This window comes from Haliotis rubra, unplaced genomic scaffold (genome assembly GCF_003918875.1).
Source record: "Haliotis rubra isolate DU_JTF1 unplaced genomic scaffold, ASM391887v1 Scf247, whole genome shotgun sequence".
Lineage (NCBI taxonomy): Eukaryota > Metazoa > Mollusca > Gastropoda > Lepetellida > Haliotidae > Haliotis > Haliotis rubra.
In genome coordinates this window covers 209,376-227,569 of record NW_025766525.1, presented here as the reverse complement: position 1 = coordinate 227,569, position 18,194 = coordinate 209,376, and the positions used below count along the sequence as shown (strand labels likewise).

The 18,194-nt window shown below is 43.5% G+C and overlaps 2 protein-coding genes across 2 annotated transcripts in view; one reads left to right on the top strand and one right to left on the bottom strand.

Moving 5' to 3' along the window:
* Nucleotides 1-16,818, bottom strand: part of LOC124279155 (polyphosphoinositide phosphatase-like) — a 51,600-nt gene extending 34,782 nt beyond the window's left edge. Inside the window, exons 1-9 of the mRNA XM_046714955.1 lie at nucleotides 16,615-16,818; nucleotides 15,610-15,708; nucleotides 14,990-15,113; nucleotides 13,496-13,652; nucleotides 11,459-11,509; nucleotides 5,767-6,029; nucleotides 5,266-5,400; nucleotides 2,730-2,830; nucleotides 2,038-2,200 (exon numbers count right to left, since the gene is read on the bottom strand). Of these exons, the coding sequence (XP_046570911.1) occupies nucleotides 2,038-2,200; nucleotides 2,730-2,830; nucleotides 5,266-5,400; nucleotides 5,767-6,029; nucleotides 11,459-11,509; nucleotides 13,496-13,652; nucleotides 14,990-15,113; nucleotides 15,610-15,708; nucleotides 16,615-16,671 (1,150 nt within the window). The 5' untranslated portion in view covers nucleotides 16,672-16,818. The remainder of the gene's footprint in view (nucleotides 1-2,037; nucleotides 2,201-2,729; nucleotides 2,831-5,265; nucleotides 5,401-5,766; nucleotides 6,030-11,458; nucleotides 11,510-13,495; nucleotides 13,653-14,989; nucleotides 15,114-15,609; nucleotides 15,709-16,614) is intronic.
* A 347-nt stretch (nucleotides 16,819-17,165) lies between these two features.
* The window catches only part of LOC124279154 (protein mono-ADP-ribosyltransferase PARP14-like), a 28,391-nt gene continuing 27,362 nt past the window's right edge, over nucleotides 17,166-18,194 (top strand). Inside the window, exon 1 of the mRNA XM_046714954.1 lies at nucleotides 17,166-17,335. The gene's annotated coding sequence lies outside the window, so the exon portion shown is untranslated. The remainder of the gene's footprint in view (nucleotides 17,336-18,194) is intronic.

The following is an 18,194-nucleotide window of genomic DNA, read 5'->3' as shown; positions in this document are numbered from 1 at the left end:
TGTTGATTCCTGTGAAGATCTACGAAACGTCGTTGATGCCCTTGATGTAGGTAGTCGGCTGAAGATCCTTAATTAGGCTCTTCATCTGTTGATAAATTAATACAGCGACGTTCTGTGTTGTAAATAGCCTGTGCAATTGTCTTCGCGTAGGCTTGTAGACGGGATATGGCATACAGTTGATAGACAACTCATGCGATGTCTTGAACGGACTGACGAGTGGCTATATATGACGAGTGGCTAGTATATGGAGACCTTGGAGGAGACTTCCTCGGCGAACGCCGGGGATATATCTTATCTCAGCATCTGAGAAAATGATACCATCCTCCTCTTCTGACGTATGGTCATATGTCGGAGTCCTAGATCTATAGGAAGATCTATGAGAGGACTGTGGAGAACGGACTGACGAGTGGCTAGTGTACGGAGACCTTGGAGAAGACATCCTTCGCGAAGGCTGGGGGCTTCGCGAACGGTGAGGGCTTCGCAAACGCTGTGGGCTTCTCGAACACTGGGGGCTTCGCGAACGCTGGGGGCTTCGCGAACGCTGGGGGCTTCGCGAAGCTCTTCTAGGCGAGGTAGAAATGGAACCACTTAGCCTTCGCGTCCTTCGCGAATGTCTCGAGTCAGTGTCCGAATCGACATATCAGCGCTTGCTTCGCGAACGACCTCTGTGAATTACAAGGTGCGTGCTCGGCGAAGCGCTCCTTCTCCGCGAAGCCTCTCGCAATAGGTGAGGCTCTAGCTCCTTCGCGGAGGTGGCCTGGGACTTCCTATGCAAAGAGCTCGCTCCGGGCTGGGATGCCCTTCGCGGAGGCGCGTCTGTGGGCTCTGGGGCCCTACGCGAAGCCAAGGCGGGCTCTGGGGCCCTGTATGACTTAATATGGGTTGGGCTCTGGGGCCCGTGGCTCTGGGGCCTCTGTAAACCGTAACGGTCTTCCATCAGCCTCATGATTTGGTTGACCAGGTCGTCTGAGGCGGTCTGCGCTGATGATGAGGGTTGTCTCTCTGCGAAGGTGACGGGACCCTCAGTCAAAATTCCTGGTGACAGCGTAGGCATCTCCGGTTGTGTGCTAATCTGCGCTGAGGTGACAGTCGCAGATACAGGACGTTTCTTGTGACGAACATCTGGAATGATAATCGGAATGTCATCATCATATAAGGCTAATTCTGTGACTGGTAAAATATCAGAGGCAAAATTATTAGATTTTGTAGATTTCCCTTTTGACGTAGTTGTAGACCTGGGTGTACGAAGCGTACGAGATGATATGGACGCTTTGCTAGTCTTAGACTGAGAAGACGGCAGATCTTGAGATGCAGGTCGCTTCTTGACATAGCGGATCAAGGCCCCACGCTTATCCCCCGAGGGAAACTCAGGCATGCCACCAGCCGGTGGCGGGTCGTCAGTCAACAGTTGACAGGGTATATTAGCTTCCGATCTATTAGCCATGACTGAAGATTGTTTGCGAGATTTATCTGCCTTCCGTCTCAAAACGGAACATAGATATTTATCAAAGGCAGAAATTGGTAAATTAATACATAATTTACAACGAGAAACAATAGAACATGGAGTAATGCAACTAGGGCATTTTAAATGTGGATCGGTAGCTGAATAACGTAGTTTACAACCTGTGTAGATTATCATTAACGTAAACTGCTGAACAAACACGGCGAACCGTGAATAAAACAGCAGAAACACGACTAATAATCAATGCAAGTTGAATAAGGATACTAGTAACACCTCTATAAATGAATATAAGAGGTACTAAACTAAATATAAATAAAGGATATAGTGTGTCGGGAGACACAGGTGCTCTCACGACCAGCTCACTGGGCGAAGAAGGAGAGAGTGAGGCACATGGGTTGAGGTGGCGCCCTCGTTCCCGCGCTTGGGCAAGGGAGGTAACTCGTGGTGAGTACTAATTAGTGATTTCTTTATTGAAGGGAACTTCAATTGGGAGATACACGTGTTCCACTATGTTCGCAAGAAGAAGAAGACAAGCAATAAGCATGAGTCAGGATAAGGAAAAATACACAGCTTACACATGATGGGAGGTTTGGGGACCATCTTGGCTATGTCCTGTGACCAGAACAACGGGATAGAGCCACGCATCTGGGTGAAGGACGTGACCTTGCCATGTTCTAGGAAGGTCACCGATGCATCATGGACTATCTGCTCAGTCTCAATCTCATTGGCTACACCACCCTAAAAGTTAATTTAATACATATGTTAATTAATTGCACCAGCTGGGTTGCAACATGTATCAACATTTTGTATCAAACTGTGCACAAAACCTAAACATCAGTTGGTTTTAGAATGAGTACAGAGAATATAAACAATTAAAGTGTCTTGAGATGCCCTTTGGTACAACACATTAAATGTTAGCACTTGATTTTACTTCTACAAAAATTATGGAATATGTCACTGCAGAACATGCCATCTTCTATGCTAAATAATCAGTAGACTGAAGATGAACAGCATCAGTTTTAACAACAGAAATATGATATAATCTGGGATGATAATAAAATACTCTAAGTTTTTAAGGCCAAAAGTATCTTCAGACCCACGTGACAACCACAAAGCATAATGGAGGCAGTGGACATTGAGTTCAACAGGTTTTCCTTTGAGTTTCGATGTTGATATTGTTAAACTTTAATCTTTGAGCTGCATGTAATGTCTAAGGGTCAGAGGGGTCAGAGAGGCAGTATACAGAAGTCATGTGACAGGAAGTTACCTCCGAGTTGGCACCTCTCTTGAGAAACCTGGTGCCGGCGTACTGGTTGGATCGTCGACCAATCAGAGTGAGGTATATGGGCTTGCCATACACATTGACATCGTGGAGAGAGTCAAGGATGTTTCAACACATTGGAAACAGATAGTCAGCAAAACTCAAGAAATTATTAAGAGGAACACAATATAGTGTGTCTTTTATTGCAAGAAGTTATCTGAAGCAAAACATCCTGAAATCATATCCAAAATGAACATTTCTTTCCTGTCTAGCAATTCAGACACTGAACACAATGTTGCTTTGCTTCAGGGCAAACATACACGTACCACAGACTTGGAAATATGTGTCCCCAATTTTCATATTATGGAATTCTGCCAGGGGTCTCTATGATCTACCGTGAAGCCCATTTCCGGTGTCCCCCGCCGTGATGTTGCTGGAATATTGCTAAAAGCGGCGTAAAACCAAACTCAGTCAGTCAGTCAGTCTATGATCTACCCATGGACTCTAAGATTTACCAGTGGACTCTACTTTCTGCATGTGATACGACCATCTGCTGATGTAATCTACTTTCTGCCTGCAGGCTCTAACATCAACCAGTTGACTCTTCTTTCTGTCTGCAGGCTCTAGCATCGCCCAGTGGACTCTACTTTCTGCCTGCGGGCTCTAACATCACCCAGTGGACTCTACTTTCTGCCTGCAGGATCTAACATCACCCAGTCTCTACTTTCTGCCTGCAGGATCTAACATCACCCAGTGGACTCTACTTTCTGCCTGCAGGATCTAACATCACCCAGTGGACTCTACTTTCTGCCTGCAGGATCTAACATCACCCAGTGGACTCTACTTTCTGCCTGCAGGATCTAACATCACCCAGTGGACTCTACTTTCTGCCTGCAGGCTATAACATCACCCAGTGGACTCTACTTTCTGCCTGCATCTAACATCACCCAGTGGACTCTGGACTTTCTGCCTGCAGGATCTAACATCACCCAGTGGACTCTACTTCTGCCTGCAGGCTATAACATCACCCAGTGGACTCTACTTTCTGCCTGCAGGATCTAACATCACCCAGTGGACTCTACTTTCTGCCTGCAGGCTCTAACATCACCCAGTGGACTCTACTTTCTGCCTGCAGGCTCTAACATCACCCAGTGGACTCTACTTTCTGCCTGCAGGATCTAACATCACCCAGTGGACTCTACTTTCTGCCTGCAGGATCTAACATCACCCAGTGGACTCTACTTTCTGCCTGCAGGCTCTAACATCACCCAGTGGACTCTACTTTCTGCCTGCAGGATCTAACATCACCCAGTGGACTCTACTTTCTGCCTGCAGGATCTAACATCACCCAGTGGACTCTACTTTCTGCCTGCAGGATCTAACATCACCCACAGGATCACCACCCAGTGGACTCTACTTTCACCCAGTGGACTTTCTGCCTGCAGGATCTAACATCACCCAGTGGACTCCTACTTTCTGCCTGCAGGCTATAACATCACCCAGTGGACTCCACCCACTTTCTGCCTGCAGGATCTAACATCACCCAGTGACTCTACTTTCTGCCTGCAGGATCTACTAACATCACCCAGTGGACTCTACTTTCTGCCTGCAGGATCTAACATCACCCAGTGGACTCTACTTTCTGCCTGCAGGATCTAACATCACCCAGTGGACTCTACTTTCTGCCTGCAGGATCTAACATCACCCAGTGGACTCTACTTTCTGCCTGCAGGATCTAACATCACCCAGTGGACTCTACTTTCTGCCTGCAGGATCATTTCTGCCTGCAGGATCTAACATCACCCAGTGGACTCTACTAACATCACCCAGTGGACTCTCTGCCTGCAGGATCTAACATCACCCAGTGGACTCTAACATCACCCAGTGGACTCTACTTTCTGCCTGCAGGGATCTAACATCACCCAGTGGACTCTACTTTCTGCCTGCAGGATCTAACATCACCCAGTGGACTCTAGGATCTTTCTGCCTGCAGGATCTAACATCACCCAGTGGACTCTACTTTCTGCCTGCCTGCAGGGATCTAACATCACCCAGTGGACTCTACTTTCTGCCTGCAGGATCTAACATCACCCAGTGGACTCTACTTTGCCTGCAGCCTGCAGGTGGACTCCTACTTTCTGCCTGCAGGATCTAACATCACCCAGTGGACTCTACTTTCTGCCTGCAGGATCTAACATCACCCAGTGGACTCTACTTTCTGCCTGCAGGATCTAACATCACCCAGTGGACTCTACTTTCTGCCTGCAGGCTCTAACATCACCCAGTGGACTCTACTTTCTGCCTGCTGGCTCTAACATCACCCAGTGGACTCTATGTTCTGCCTGCAGGATCTAACATCACCCAGTGGACTCTACTTTCTGCCTGCAGGATCAAACATCAGCCATTGGACTCTACTTTCTGCCTGTGGGCTCTAACATCTGACAGTGGAATCTACTTTTACATCATCTAAATCTCATGTGATCCTATTAGATTAAATGTTGAAAGCAGCTCAAGAACCACAAGTGTGAAAGTACAAGGATACTGGACTGCCCCACAAACCCATTGGTGAAGTAGATGATCCAGTCAGGGTGAACTACCTCCATCACCCCAGTTAGCAGGTGCCTGTTCCATACAAACTTCTCACATGGCTTGTTGCGAACTCCATACACTGTCTCATCTACAGAAGAACAATCAGTTGTCCATCACATCATCAACAGGTTGAATGTGGAATACTGTTAATATTGTTATCAACGTGTGTAGCTCACAGGTACATATGGAAACATACAAACGCAGGTGTACTGATAAATTGTTTACCTTTTTGAGGTATTTCAGTAATTTTGTTGTATAGAGAGCATCTTACGAAGCCTAAACACCACATCACCATAATGTTTTAAATCATCAGCAAACAGAAGAAAATATGTTATCAATATCAGGAAGTAACTGCACACATGCTTTTTAAAGCCTACCTAACATTACTGGTTTAAACATGTCACTTGACTACAAAAAGCCCAAGACAAGAAAATACACGCCAAGCACCACCTACCTCCAGGTTTGGGGCTGCTCTCTATGGACTGATCCATGTGATTGCTCCTTGGAATGTAGTTCATGTCCCGAAGTGCTGCCCCATCCTCAGTAGGGGTGGACATTCCCGGGGGGCGGGGGGAGCGCACCCGTGCCACTATGTCTTCTAGAAACTCCTGATTGCTGGCTGCTGGAGACGGCATGGATTCAAAGGGAGGCTGGTGACCTGGGTCAAGGCTCGGGGTCATGTTGTACTGCAGGGTGTGGGTCAAGTCATAGCTGTAGCTGGAGAAGAGAACGCACTTATAACAAGGGCTATTTATACAGCAACTGTTTCCACGTACTTGTGCATGCTCAAAGTGCTGACACATTATTACCCCGGATAACCCAAGCTGCAGCACTAGAAGGTTATATGACTTATCCCACCGGGTACCCATTCACTGCTGGGTGAACAGAGGCAATTCTTGAACAAACTCACTTCCCTAAGGTGAAACCAGATGTATCACATGTGCTTCATTGTGGGGCAGGACTGTGTCCTAGAATCTCTCATGAGTCCAGCTGCCAGACACAGTCACCCATTCCAGGACTCTTCGTGCCAAAAGTTGCTAACTGAGTTGTGACCTGGGCCCGACATTGCCGCTTCATACACTGACACAACTTTGCACAACATTTTATACAATCTTGGATTATGAAACTAAAGTTTGCTTGTATGTTGTTTATTGCTGCACCAACTACTATTTGAGATATTTATTCAATGAACCTGTGTGGACCAACCTTGTGATCAGTGTTCCACGCTGTGGAGACATGAAGACATGGTGCCACCAACACGGTTGCCAAAGACATTAAACATGTGCAGTACAACATTACATGCTTGAACATGAGACTCAGAGATGAGTCCGGGATCAGGATCGATATATAAGGAAATACTTTGAGTCCACCGTTGACACCCCATGATTCCAGTAAAACAGTAAATCCACCAAACATGACTAACAAGAAGGCAAAGTCATCAATATCCCCTGCAATGGCAAAATACTCTTCATGAATATGTCTACAAATTATGATTATGTCAAATGTTTTGGCGTGTATATAGATAAGTGGAAGGAGAGTACTGAAGGCTTCAAAGTTCTGCTCCAGAAAGGAGCACTACCACCAAATTCAGTTGAAGCCAAATTGTTGCCGTGGAAATGCAAAAAAAACCCCATTTTATTCAGAAATCCAAAACTACCAAAAGGCACCAGTTCACCACCAGACCTACCTATGTATGAAATTTGGTGATGAAACAGTGAACAGTTTTTAAGTTCTGCTCTGGAAAAGAGCACTACCACCAATTTCAGTCAAAGTGAAACTTGTTGCCATGGAAATGCCAAAAATATTTTATTCAGAAATCCAAAACTACCAAAAGGCACCAGTTCACCACCAGATCTATCTATGTGCCAAGTTTGGTGAAGAAACATTAAACGGTTTTAGAGTTCTGCTCCGGAAAAGACTAATGTGCACGGACGCACGCATGGAGTCCATTTTAATACCCCTGCAAAACGCGCTGCGGGGGATAATTAAGTGAGAGTCTTGATTTCCCCTGAGTACATCAGTTACACTACTTACAGGTCACATGCAACATCAAACATAATTAAAACACAATTATCACTTATTCATGACATATAATATACATTGCTGATTATGAAAAAACATATAAACAAAATTATAAGCGTACAATCGCAAATCAAAAGTGCAATATTTTGTACTTGGGTTTACTTCCCAAGAAACGAAGCAGCCGGGATACTGCTTTAATTTTCCCTGAGTGCATCAGTTACACTACTTAAGTAAGTGCCTTGATTTCCCCTGAGTACATCAGTTACACTACTTAAGTAAGTGCCTTGATTTCCCCCGAGTACATCAGTTACACTACTTAAGTAAGTGCTGTGATTTCCCTTGAGTACATCAGTTACACTACTTAAGTAAGTGCCTTGATTTCCCCCGAGTACATCAGTTACACTACTTAAGTAAGTGCCTTGATTTCCCCCGAGTACATCAGTTACACTACTTAAGTAAGTGCCTTGATTTCCCCTGAGTATATCAGTTACTCTACTTAAGTAAGTGCCTTGATTTCCCCTGAGTAAATCAGTTACACTACTTAAGTAAGTGCCTTGATTTCCCCGAGTACATCAGTTACACTACTTAAGTAAGTGCTATGATTTCCCCTGAAGAGTACATCAGTTACACTACTTAAGTAAGTGCCTTGATTTCCCCTGAGTACATCAGTTACACTACTTAAGTAAGTGCCTTGATTTCCCCCGAGTAAATCAGTTACACTACTTAAGTAAGTGCTGTGATTTCCCTTGAGTACATCAGTTACACTACTTAAGTAAGTGCCTTGATTTCCCTGAGTACATCAGTTACACTACTTAAGTAAGTGCCTTGATTTCCCTGAGTAAATCAGTTACACTACTTAAGTAAGTGCTGTGATTTCCCTTGAGTACATCAGTTACACTACTTAAGTAAGTTGATTTCCTTGATTTCCCTGAGTATAATCAGTTACACTACTTAAGTAAGTGCCTTGATTTCCCCCGAGTACATCAGTTACACTACTTAAGTAAGTGCCTTGATTTCCCCTGAGTATATCAGTTACTCTACTTAAGTAAGTGCCTTGATTTCCCCTGAGTAAATCAGTTACACTACTTAAGTAAGTGCCTTGATTTCCCCCGAGTAAATCAGTTACTCTACTTAAGTAAGTGCTGTGATTTCCCCGAGTACATCAGTTACACTACTTAAGTAAGTGCCTTGATTTCCCCCGAGTACATCAGTTACACTACTTAAGTAAGTGCCTTGATTTCCCCCGAGTACATCAGTTACACTACTTAAGTAAGTGCCTTGATTTCCCAGAGTACATCAGTTACACTACTTAAGGGGAACTGTACCGCGAATAAATCACATTTATTCTTATGTGAATCAAAGTGAACTGTTTTAATTAGTTAATACCAATGTTTGAAAATATACACTTATTTTTCTTACAGTGTAAGTATAACCCACAAAATAAGTGCTGCTATGTTAACGCCAATATGAGGCCTTTGTTTGCAGAGCTAAAACAGGCCAGAGTTACTGCCCTTGATTATGGCGTGGTTGGTGCCACTTGATTTTAAACTGGTCTCCTGTCTAGTCCTAAGATAAATTATACTGAAATTAATCACGTGAAAAAGTTTGTGAAAATTCGAAAGAAGCATAAGATCAGACAATGTAAGCAGCAGGACAGTTTGATCGTGTGTATTTTCATTCATAACCTCACCTCAGTGAAAATACCAAATGTGTATAACAATGTTGGCGTCCATGATGACATCACTACAAGCTTACTTTTTCAAAATGGCGTGTTCACTGACACGAAAGTGCGAAGTTTTCAAGACATTTTCGTTGTTTCAAACTAAACGTATATGCATAAATGTGACATGTAAGTAGTCCGAAAATTATGTCAGTCTGCTGGTTGTTATTTTCTTTTGTTTTCATTGTGACCAAGGGAAATAGTCTGAAATTAAGAGAGGTACCGCCATCGTTATGCGTGAGTTGGTGTCAGTCATGGCGCCACAGCTTTCAGAAACTGTAATATATGTTGTGATGAATCTAGAAAATCACAACAATACACCTATTTTATTTAACTATCGCTTGCTACTTATACCTTTCCCATGCATGTTCTAAATCTAATGACCAGGCAACAAGTAGGCTGAACGGATACACAGTGTAAAATCCGAGATTGGCTTTGTTTACATTTCAAACATGTGGTCCTTTCCCAGTGCTGCATCTGATATATTTCGCCTTCGATTTCACTGAAACACTTCGAATTGGTGATAAAGTCCACTTACCAGTTTATTTTGAACTGTATGTGGAATTCAGGATTCCTGTCAGGAAGATGGTGTTGAACTATACAATTTTATTGATTTTATGGGCGAAACATAACCAACATACATGCGGCGTGATTTTATAAACACTCTGTCATATGGCTTTGGTGTTTTATGTGATTTCCCTTAACATTCTCAGCGATTCTCGGTTCATCGACAATGCTTCAGAGCGAGCATTGGTGATTTGATCATACAACAACAAAACTACCGCTGATCACAATGATACGTCTTTTCTTTTTAAATTGAGTTCTCCCAGTAAAGTTTGACATTTGAATTAAGACATACTATAAATTACGCAAAACGCAGTAAATGGTGATTTAGTAGTGTGTCAAAACTGGCAAGATTTACGATGCATGTAATTTTCAGTATATTTGGATAATGAGCCGGATGATACATCTATCATAGAAAAACGAATTCAAACAGAGTTCAAAACTGCAAATTGCATTTATCTTCGTGATGTATTTGGATATGGTATCGATATCAAAGTGAAGGTGGAAGAAAAGGGACATATTAAATGCGATTTAAGTAGGAATTTTAGTAACAAACGTAGAAGGCCGGCACATTCACAGATGGCAAGCTAGATGTAGTGCACGCTTTAATTTTTGTGAAAAATGATACTGTTGAAAAGGCGACCGACTCAGGTTGAATGTTATACAATTTGGTTACGTGGTAACACGTTTAGTACAATGTATACTTTTTTCAAAACAGCAACGTCATTACAGTGTAGAACTGACCACATAGCCAGCTGAAGGCTAGGCAACAGTTGGATTAAAACAGTAGCCTGCGCATCGAGACACAAGAACCACACCTATACCTGCACCTCACGAAATGGGTCTAATAAGGTCTAACGACGCCATTAGTTTATCAGATTGGCAACCAATGACGTCATTTCCAAGGGACATCAGCCATGGTGTGTTTATTGTGGACATAGAACTCTTGGTAAATGTTGAAAATATGAATTGATATAACGCAAAAAATAAATTAGTTACTTCTGATATATGTACGTGTTTGGATATAAAACTACTTGATAAACACTTTTATGATGAAAAGTGCAAGACAAAAAGGTTAATTTTCGTGTACACTTGCCCTTTAAGTAAGTGCCTTGATTTCCCCTTAAGTAGTAAATCAGTTACACTACTTAAGTAAGTGCTGTGATTTCCCTTGAGTACATCAGTTACACTACTTAAGTAAGTGCCTTGATTTCCCCCGAGTACATCAGTTACACTACTTAAGTAAGTGCCTTGATTTCCCCCGAGTACATCAGTTACACTACTTAAGTAAGTGCCTTGATTTCCCCTGAGTAAATCAGTTACACTACTTAAGTAAGTGCTGTGATTTCCCTTGAGTACATCAGTTACACTACTTAAGTAAGTGCCTTGATTTCCCCCGAGTACATCAGTTACACTACTTAAGTAAGTGCCTTGATTTCCTCGAAAGTACATCAGTTACACTACTTAAGTAAGTGCCTTGATTTCCCCCGAGTAAATAATCAGTTACACTACTTAAGTAAGTGCTGTGATTTCCCTTGAGTACATCAGTTACACTACTTAAGTAAGTGCCTTGATTTCCCCCAAGTACATCAGTTACACTACTTAAGTAAGTGCCTTGATTTCCCCCGAGACATCAGTTACACTACTTAAGTAAGTGCCTTGATTTCCCCCGAGTAAATCAGTTACACTACTTAAGTAAGTGCTGTGATTTCCCTTGAGTACATCAGTTACACTACTTAAGTAAGTGCCTTGATTTCCCCAGAGTAAATCAGTTACACTACTTAAGTTAGTGCTGTGATTTCCCCCGAGAACATCAGTTACATTCTTGTATGTGACAAACCTGAAGTAGAAGTTACTTGACAAGTCAACATTCTGAAACATCCGCACATATCTGAAATGACAAACGAAGCAAAATATAGCAATATAAATATAAAAAAACAAGGTTGCTATTTGGCTTAACCATAAACATAGGCCAACATTTGAAAAACATTTTTGGTTGCTATATCTACACAAAACTGACAGTTATCCACCATTAAAGGAATAATTGCTCCACGCAAAATCCCACTCATTTTGTCAAGTCATGGAGTCCGTCCACCCAATCAGTCAAGTCATGGAGTCTGTCCACCCAATCAGTCAAGTCATGGAGTCTGTCCACCCAATCAGTCAAGTCATGGAGTCTGTCCACCCAATCAGTCAAGTCACGGCATCTGTCCACCCAGTCAGTCAAGATACGGAGCCTGTCCACCCAATCAGTCAAGTCATGGAGGCTGTCCACCCAATCAGACAAGTCATGGAGTCTGTCCACCCAATCAGTCAAGTCATGGAGTCTGTCCACCGGATCAGTCAAGTCACGGCATCTGTCCACCCAGTCAGTCAAGATACGGAGCCTGTCCACCCAATCAGTCAAGTCACGGAGGCTGTCCACCCAATGAGACAAGATATGGAGACTGTCCACCCAATCAGTCAAGTCATGGAGTCTGTCCACCCAATCAGTCAAGTCATGGAGTCTGTCCACCCAATCAGTAAAGTCACGGCATCTGTCCACCCAATCAGTCAGGTCACGGAGGCTGTCCACCCAATGAGACAAGATATGGAGACTGTCCACCCAATCAGTCAAGTCATGGAGTCTGTCCACCCAATCAGTCAAGTCATGGAGTCTGTCCACCCAATCAGTCAAGTCATGGAGTCTGTCCACCCAATCAGTAAAGTCACGGCATCTGTCCACCCAATCAGTCAGGTCACGGAGGCTGTCCACCCAATGAGACAAGATATGGAGACTGTCCACCCAATCAGTCAAGTCATGGAGTCTGTCCACCCAATCAGTCAAGTCATGGAGTCTGTCCACCCAATCAGTCAAGTCATGGAGTCTGTCCACCCAATCAGTCAAGTCATGGAGTCTGTCCACCCAATCAGTCAAGTCACGGAGTCTATCCACCCAATCAGACAAGTCAATGCATCTGTCCACCCAGTCAGTCAAGATAATGGAGCCTGTCCACCCAATCAGTCAAGTCATGGAGTCTGTCCACCCAATCAGACAAGTCATGGAGTCTGTCCACCCAATCAGTCAAGTCATGGAGTCTGTCCACCGGATCAGTCAAGTCACGGCATCTGTCCACCCAGTCAGTCAAGATACGGAGCCTGTCCACCCAATCAGTCAAGTCACGGAGGCTGTCCACCCAATGAGACAAGATATGGAGACTGTCCACCCAATCAGTCAAGTCATGGAGTCTGTCCACCCAATCAGTCAAGTCACGGCATCTGTCCACCCAATCAGTCAAGTCACGCATCTGTCCACCCAATCAGTCAAGTCACGGAGGCTGTCCACCCAATCAGTCAGGTCACGGAGGCTGTCCACCCAATCAGTCAAGTCATGGAGTCTGTCCACCCAATCAGTCAAGTCATGGAGTTTGTGCACCCAATCAGTCAAGTCACGGAGGCTGTCCACCCAATCAGTCAAGTCATGGAGTCTGTCCACCCAATCAGTCAAGTCATGGAGTCTGTCCACCGGATCAGTCAAGTCATGGAGTCTGTCCACCCAATCAGTCAAGTCATGGAGTCTGTCCACCCAATCAGTCAAGTCATGGAGTCTGTCCACCCAATCAGTAAAGATACAGAGTCTGTTCATCCAGTCAGTCAAGATACGGAGACTGTCCATGCAATCAGTCAAGTTATGGAGTCTGTCCACCCAATCAGTCAAGACATGGAGCCTGTCCACCCAATCAGTTAAGACACGGAGTCTGTCCACCCAATCAGTGAAGACACGGAGCCTGTCCACCCAATCAGTCAAGTCCCCTTGTCAGTCCAGTATCAAAGCATCCGCTGAGTCAGCATGACAAGCATGGGTAGTGAGGGTCTGCTGTACCCAACCATCCCTCACCTGCTCTCCTCCGGGTGGAAGAACCTGACTGTATCGTTGGGGATGTACAGCATCGATGTGTCCTCGATCTTGTAGATAGTGTGAGGACCAATCAGCGCCACCTTGCGGCGCTTGGTGACCAGAATCACATAGTAGCCTTCCAGGAAGCGGATGAACCCTGAGCCATGGCATAATGCAGTAACATTTCATATACTTAGTATCTGTATGGTTGGGAGGTGTTTATCTATACACTGTGATGCAACAAGAGTTGGGTTTGCAGGCTCTGATGAGAAGTTCTGCTATGTCACAGTGCGGTAGAAGATCAGTGAGTTATAGTGCTGCAGTGTGGTAGAAGATCAGTGAGTTATAGTGCCGCAGTGTGGTAGAAGATCAGTGAGTTGTAGTGCCACAGTGTGGTAGAAGATCAATGAGTTATAGTGCCGCAGTGTGGTAGAAGATCAGTGGGTTATAGTGCCACAGTGTGGTAGAAGATCAATGAGTTATAGTGCCGCAGTGTGGTAGAAGATCAATGAGTTATAGTGCCGCAGTGTGGTAGAAGATCAGTGAGTTATAGTGCCGCAGTGTGGTAAAAGATCAGTGAGTTATAGTGCCGCAGTGTGGTAGAAGATCAGTGAGTTATAGTGCCGCAGTGTGGTAGAAGATCAGTGAGTTATAGTGCTGCAGTGTGGTAGAAGATCAGTGAGTTATAGTGCTGCAGTGTGGTAGAAGATCAGTGAGTTATAGTGCCGCAGTGTGGTAGAAGATCAGTGAGTTATAGTGCCGCAGTGTGGTAGAGATCAGTGAGTTATAGTGCCGCAGTGTGGTAGATCAGTGAGTTATAGTGCCACAGTGTGGTAGAAGATCAGTGAGTTATAGTGCCGCAGTGTGGTAGAAGATGAGTGAGTTATAGTGCCACAGTGTGGTAGAAGATCAGTGAGTTATAGTGCCGCAGTGTGGTAGATCAGTGAGTTATAGTGCTGCAGTGTGGTAGATCAGTGAGTTATAGTGCAGCAGCAACTAGCTCACCTGGATAGATAGTCAACAGGTCAAAATGGACACTTGATGGAAGTAGCTGTCAGCAATGATATTCAAATATATTCTGAATAAATACCAAGGAATAACTCAGTGCACTGTGGAAGTCGCAGTGGCTGAGCGGTCTAGGCGTCTGACTTAGTGTGCTTGCGATTAGGTGCCGGATGGGACTCAAACCCAAAAAGTAAGAATCTGTACTTTACTAAGAAAGTGTAATCTCAAATATAACATATGTTACATTTGACCACTTTCTAAAATGGCATTGTGTATTTCATATCTGGATCCTCTAAATATTTAGAAACTTTGTACGACATGTGATACATCACAATGGCTACACCAGTTACTGACCACAACTTTCAACATGAGAAGTGTTGTATGTTTACATATCATGTTGTAAGTTGTTTCACAACCATAAAGAATTTGTTTCATTGTAGATATTACATCATTTTGACTCCGGTCGTTTTTGTATTAAAGCTCACTCACCGACAATACCGAACGCAGAGACTGTCTTGGTGAGTCCCACCCCTCCTCGTCTGGCCATGGGGGTTTGGTTCCCAACGTTGATCATCGTCAGGATATTCCGAATCTCTGTCTTACTGTACTCAACCTGGACACCATGATTGAGTAGATAAAATCCATATATATTGACATGGACATATGCTCTAGTACCTGGTTATGTTTTCAAATACATTTTACTGTCAGATGTTTTCATTAGCTATCTACTTGGCCATTTTAAATTGCTGTTTTTCTGACTTCACCAGCAGCTTGTTTGTCAACAAGCACTTTCCAGCTATTGCTCCAGTAACAAAATACTCAGAATCATCTAATAAACATCTGTGTTTGATCAAATTGGAGAAAAATATTAGTTTGAAACAGAGATAACAAAGACATAACTAACCTCTACATTAAAAAATAGTATTTTAAAAGTTTTTAAAAAAAGTTTTAGTGCTGTCAAAAACCGATGTGGTGGATTGTCCAACCCCAAAAGTACTAGGATCTGTACAAATAGAAGTATGTAACAAATATTTCAATGAGAACTGTTATTTCTGTACTATATAGCTTGTAATTAGTTTGTTGAAACTGTACTTCGCCTCTCTACGTACCTTATCATCATTAACAACTAGCTCTCTTGGCTCTGTCCGGTCTATCTTCAGCACACGGAACTTGGTCTCTGTCTTGTTGGAGCCAACAATGTAGAAACGCTGAAATCAGATTGTTCAGATTTAAAACACCTGCTAATGATTTCAACACTGAGATAGAGAGGAGCACTCCAACATTAACGCAGCTACATTGTGGTCCTCAGAATAGAAGAAGCGCAAGAAGCCTCGGTCAGTTAGCGCCATAAGCTGTGCTGCTACATTGTGGTCCTCAGAATAGAAGAAGCGCAAGAAGCCTCGGTCAGTTAGCTTCATAAGCTGTGCTGCTACATTGTGGTCCCTCAGAATAGAAGAAGCCGCAGAAGCCTCGGTCAGTTAGCGCCATAAGCTGTGCTGCTACATTGTGGTCCTCAGAATAGAAGAAGCGCAAGAAGCCTCGGTCAGTTAGCCATAAGCTGTGCTGCTACATTGTGGTCCCTCAGAATAGAAGAAGTGCAAGAAGCCTCCGGTCAGTTAGCCATAAGCTGTGCTGCTACATTGCTACATTGTGGTCCCTCAGAATAGAAGAAGCGCAAGAAGCCTCGGTCAGTTAGCGCCATAAGCTGTGCTGCTACATTGTGGTCCTCTGAATAGAAGAAGCGCAAGAAGCCTCGGTCAGTTAGCGCCATAAGCTGTGCTGCTACATTGCTGCAATCACTAACCATCAATGGGAAAAGATTTGAGAGTCAAAATGCTAAGGACTCTGATGAAGGCTTCAGCATTAGAGACAGGTGAGGTGACCAATCAGTGAAGATAGTGTCAGTGGTGTCAGTGGTTAAACTGTACTGTTGTCATTACTGTGTCATTTCGGCAGGATAGTGAAACAGTGAACACGCTTATTTTAGGCCTCCCCAAAGGCAGGATTTGGTGAGGGTAGGTTATGTACTTGTAAGCTGTCGTCAGGGTGTCTGTGTCACGGGTTAAATATCTGAGATGACATGATGAAAAACACTATTGTAGATAAATACTTACAGCCTTGGTTTCGTATAGCACTAATTTCTGCAGGTAGGAAATTACCGGCCGCTCCATGTTGTGACCACACTACTTGTTCTACATAGCTTGTCAATTAATCCACCAAACACATTTCCGTAAATACAAGGGACACAACTCTAAGTGTTGCATAGAGGGCGACCGCTATAAAGTATTCATCTCATTTGCCAGCATGTCGAGCTGTGGGGCCAGAAATAGAAAGAAAATTCGGCATTTTCAAAGACGTAGATACCTGTCAAAATTATTAGCATTTGGCAAATATATTTTGAAATTAGCCAATTTTAGAATAATGAAAATACTAAAATTAACAGTGTTTACTGTAAAGATTATACTGTACACATATACACGCGCACAAAACTTGGAAGGAGATGTACGGTATATGTCTATCAATTCACATCCCTGCATATGGAGTAGTCCGCATACAGTCACACACTACACCACGCGCCACTGAATGACGCAGTCATCTACATATGCGTTATCAGACAAGTAAAAACGAAAGCGAAAATAGGAACGTATCATTTGTCAGTGGGAGCAGTTACCCTATGTAAGCCAGATTCACACACGTATATGCATCGTCCTCCGACCGAGACCAGATTTGTAATCATTATATACGAAAACAATAAGCAACAACTTGCGATATTACAGGTGAGAAGATCTACGTGTGACGCAACTGGATGCTACTGATGGACGTGCTCATCCTGACGTGAGTGCTATCTCTTTGTAGTCATCACCATTATCAATCATTATCTTGTACAAATACATGGAAGGGTTGATGGATAGGTATGGATGGAAATCTATTTCTCTGCCTATATTTTAATTGTATACCCAATACCGTACGTCGTCAATAATTAAGTAATGATTTTGACATGGAATATAATTTCAAAGGATTGTTTTAAAACGAAACTAGGAATTTTCCCCTTTGAAAAGGGAAACAATTGACCTCACTATTTGAGGTGGTTACATTTCCTGTCACAATGCATATGAAACTGATGAAACGTGAAAGTCATGGTGTAAATCTAAATCTATGCCCGCTACAATTCAGTTGACACAGCTGCTACTTCGACCCCGTTTTTCAGGACTGCTGAACTTTAGAGCTGCATCATGAAAAACAGGATATTTAATGCTGTGTTTTTGCGCATTTTGATTGTGACCGAACAACGAACAATAGCCTCCATGTCACCCAATACATTAGTTATTATCCCCCGCCGCGCGTTTAGCGCGAAGTGGGGGATATAGTATTAGGCTCCGTCCGTCCGTATGTACGTACGTACGAATTGGAATATCTTAAGAACTGTTCCCTAGATTCTTTTCATATTTGGTACCTAGGTTCATCACACTATAAGAAAGGGCCAAGTCAGGTTTGGTGACCTTGACCTTCATTTCAAGGTCACAAGGGGACTTTCACGTTTTACCTGCATGTTAAGCTATCTCAATAACCGTTCACTGGATTTCCTTCATATTTAACACCAAGCTTTATCCAGGGAAGGCGCAGGGCCCAGTCGATTTTGGTGACCTTCACTTAAATTTCAAGGCCACAGACACTTTGAAGATTTCAGCATGTT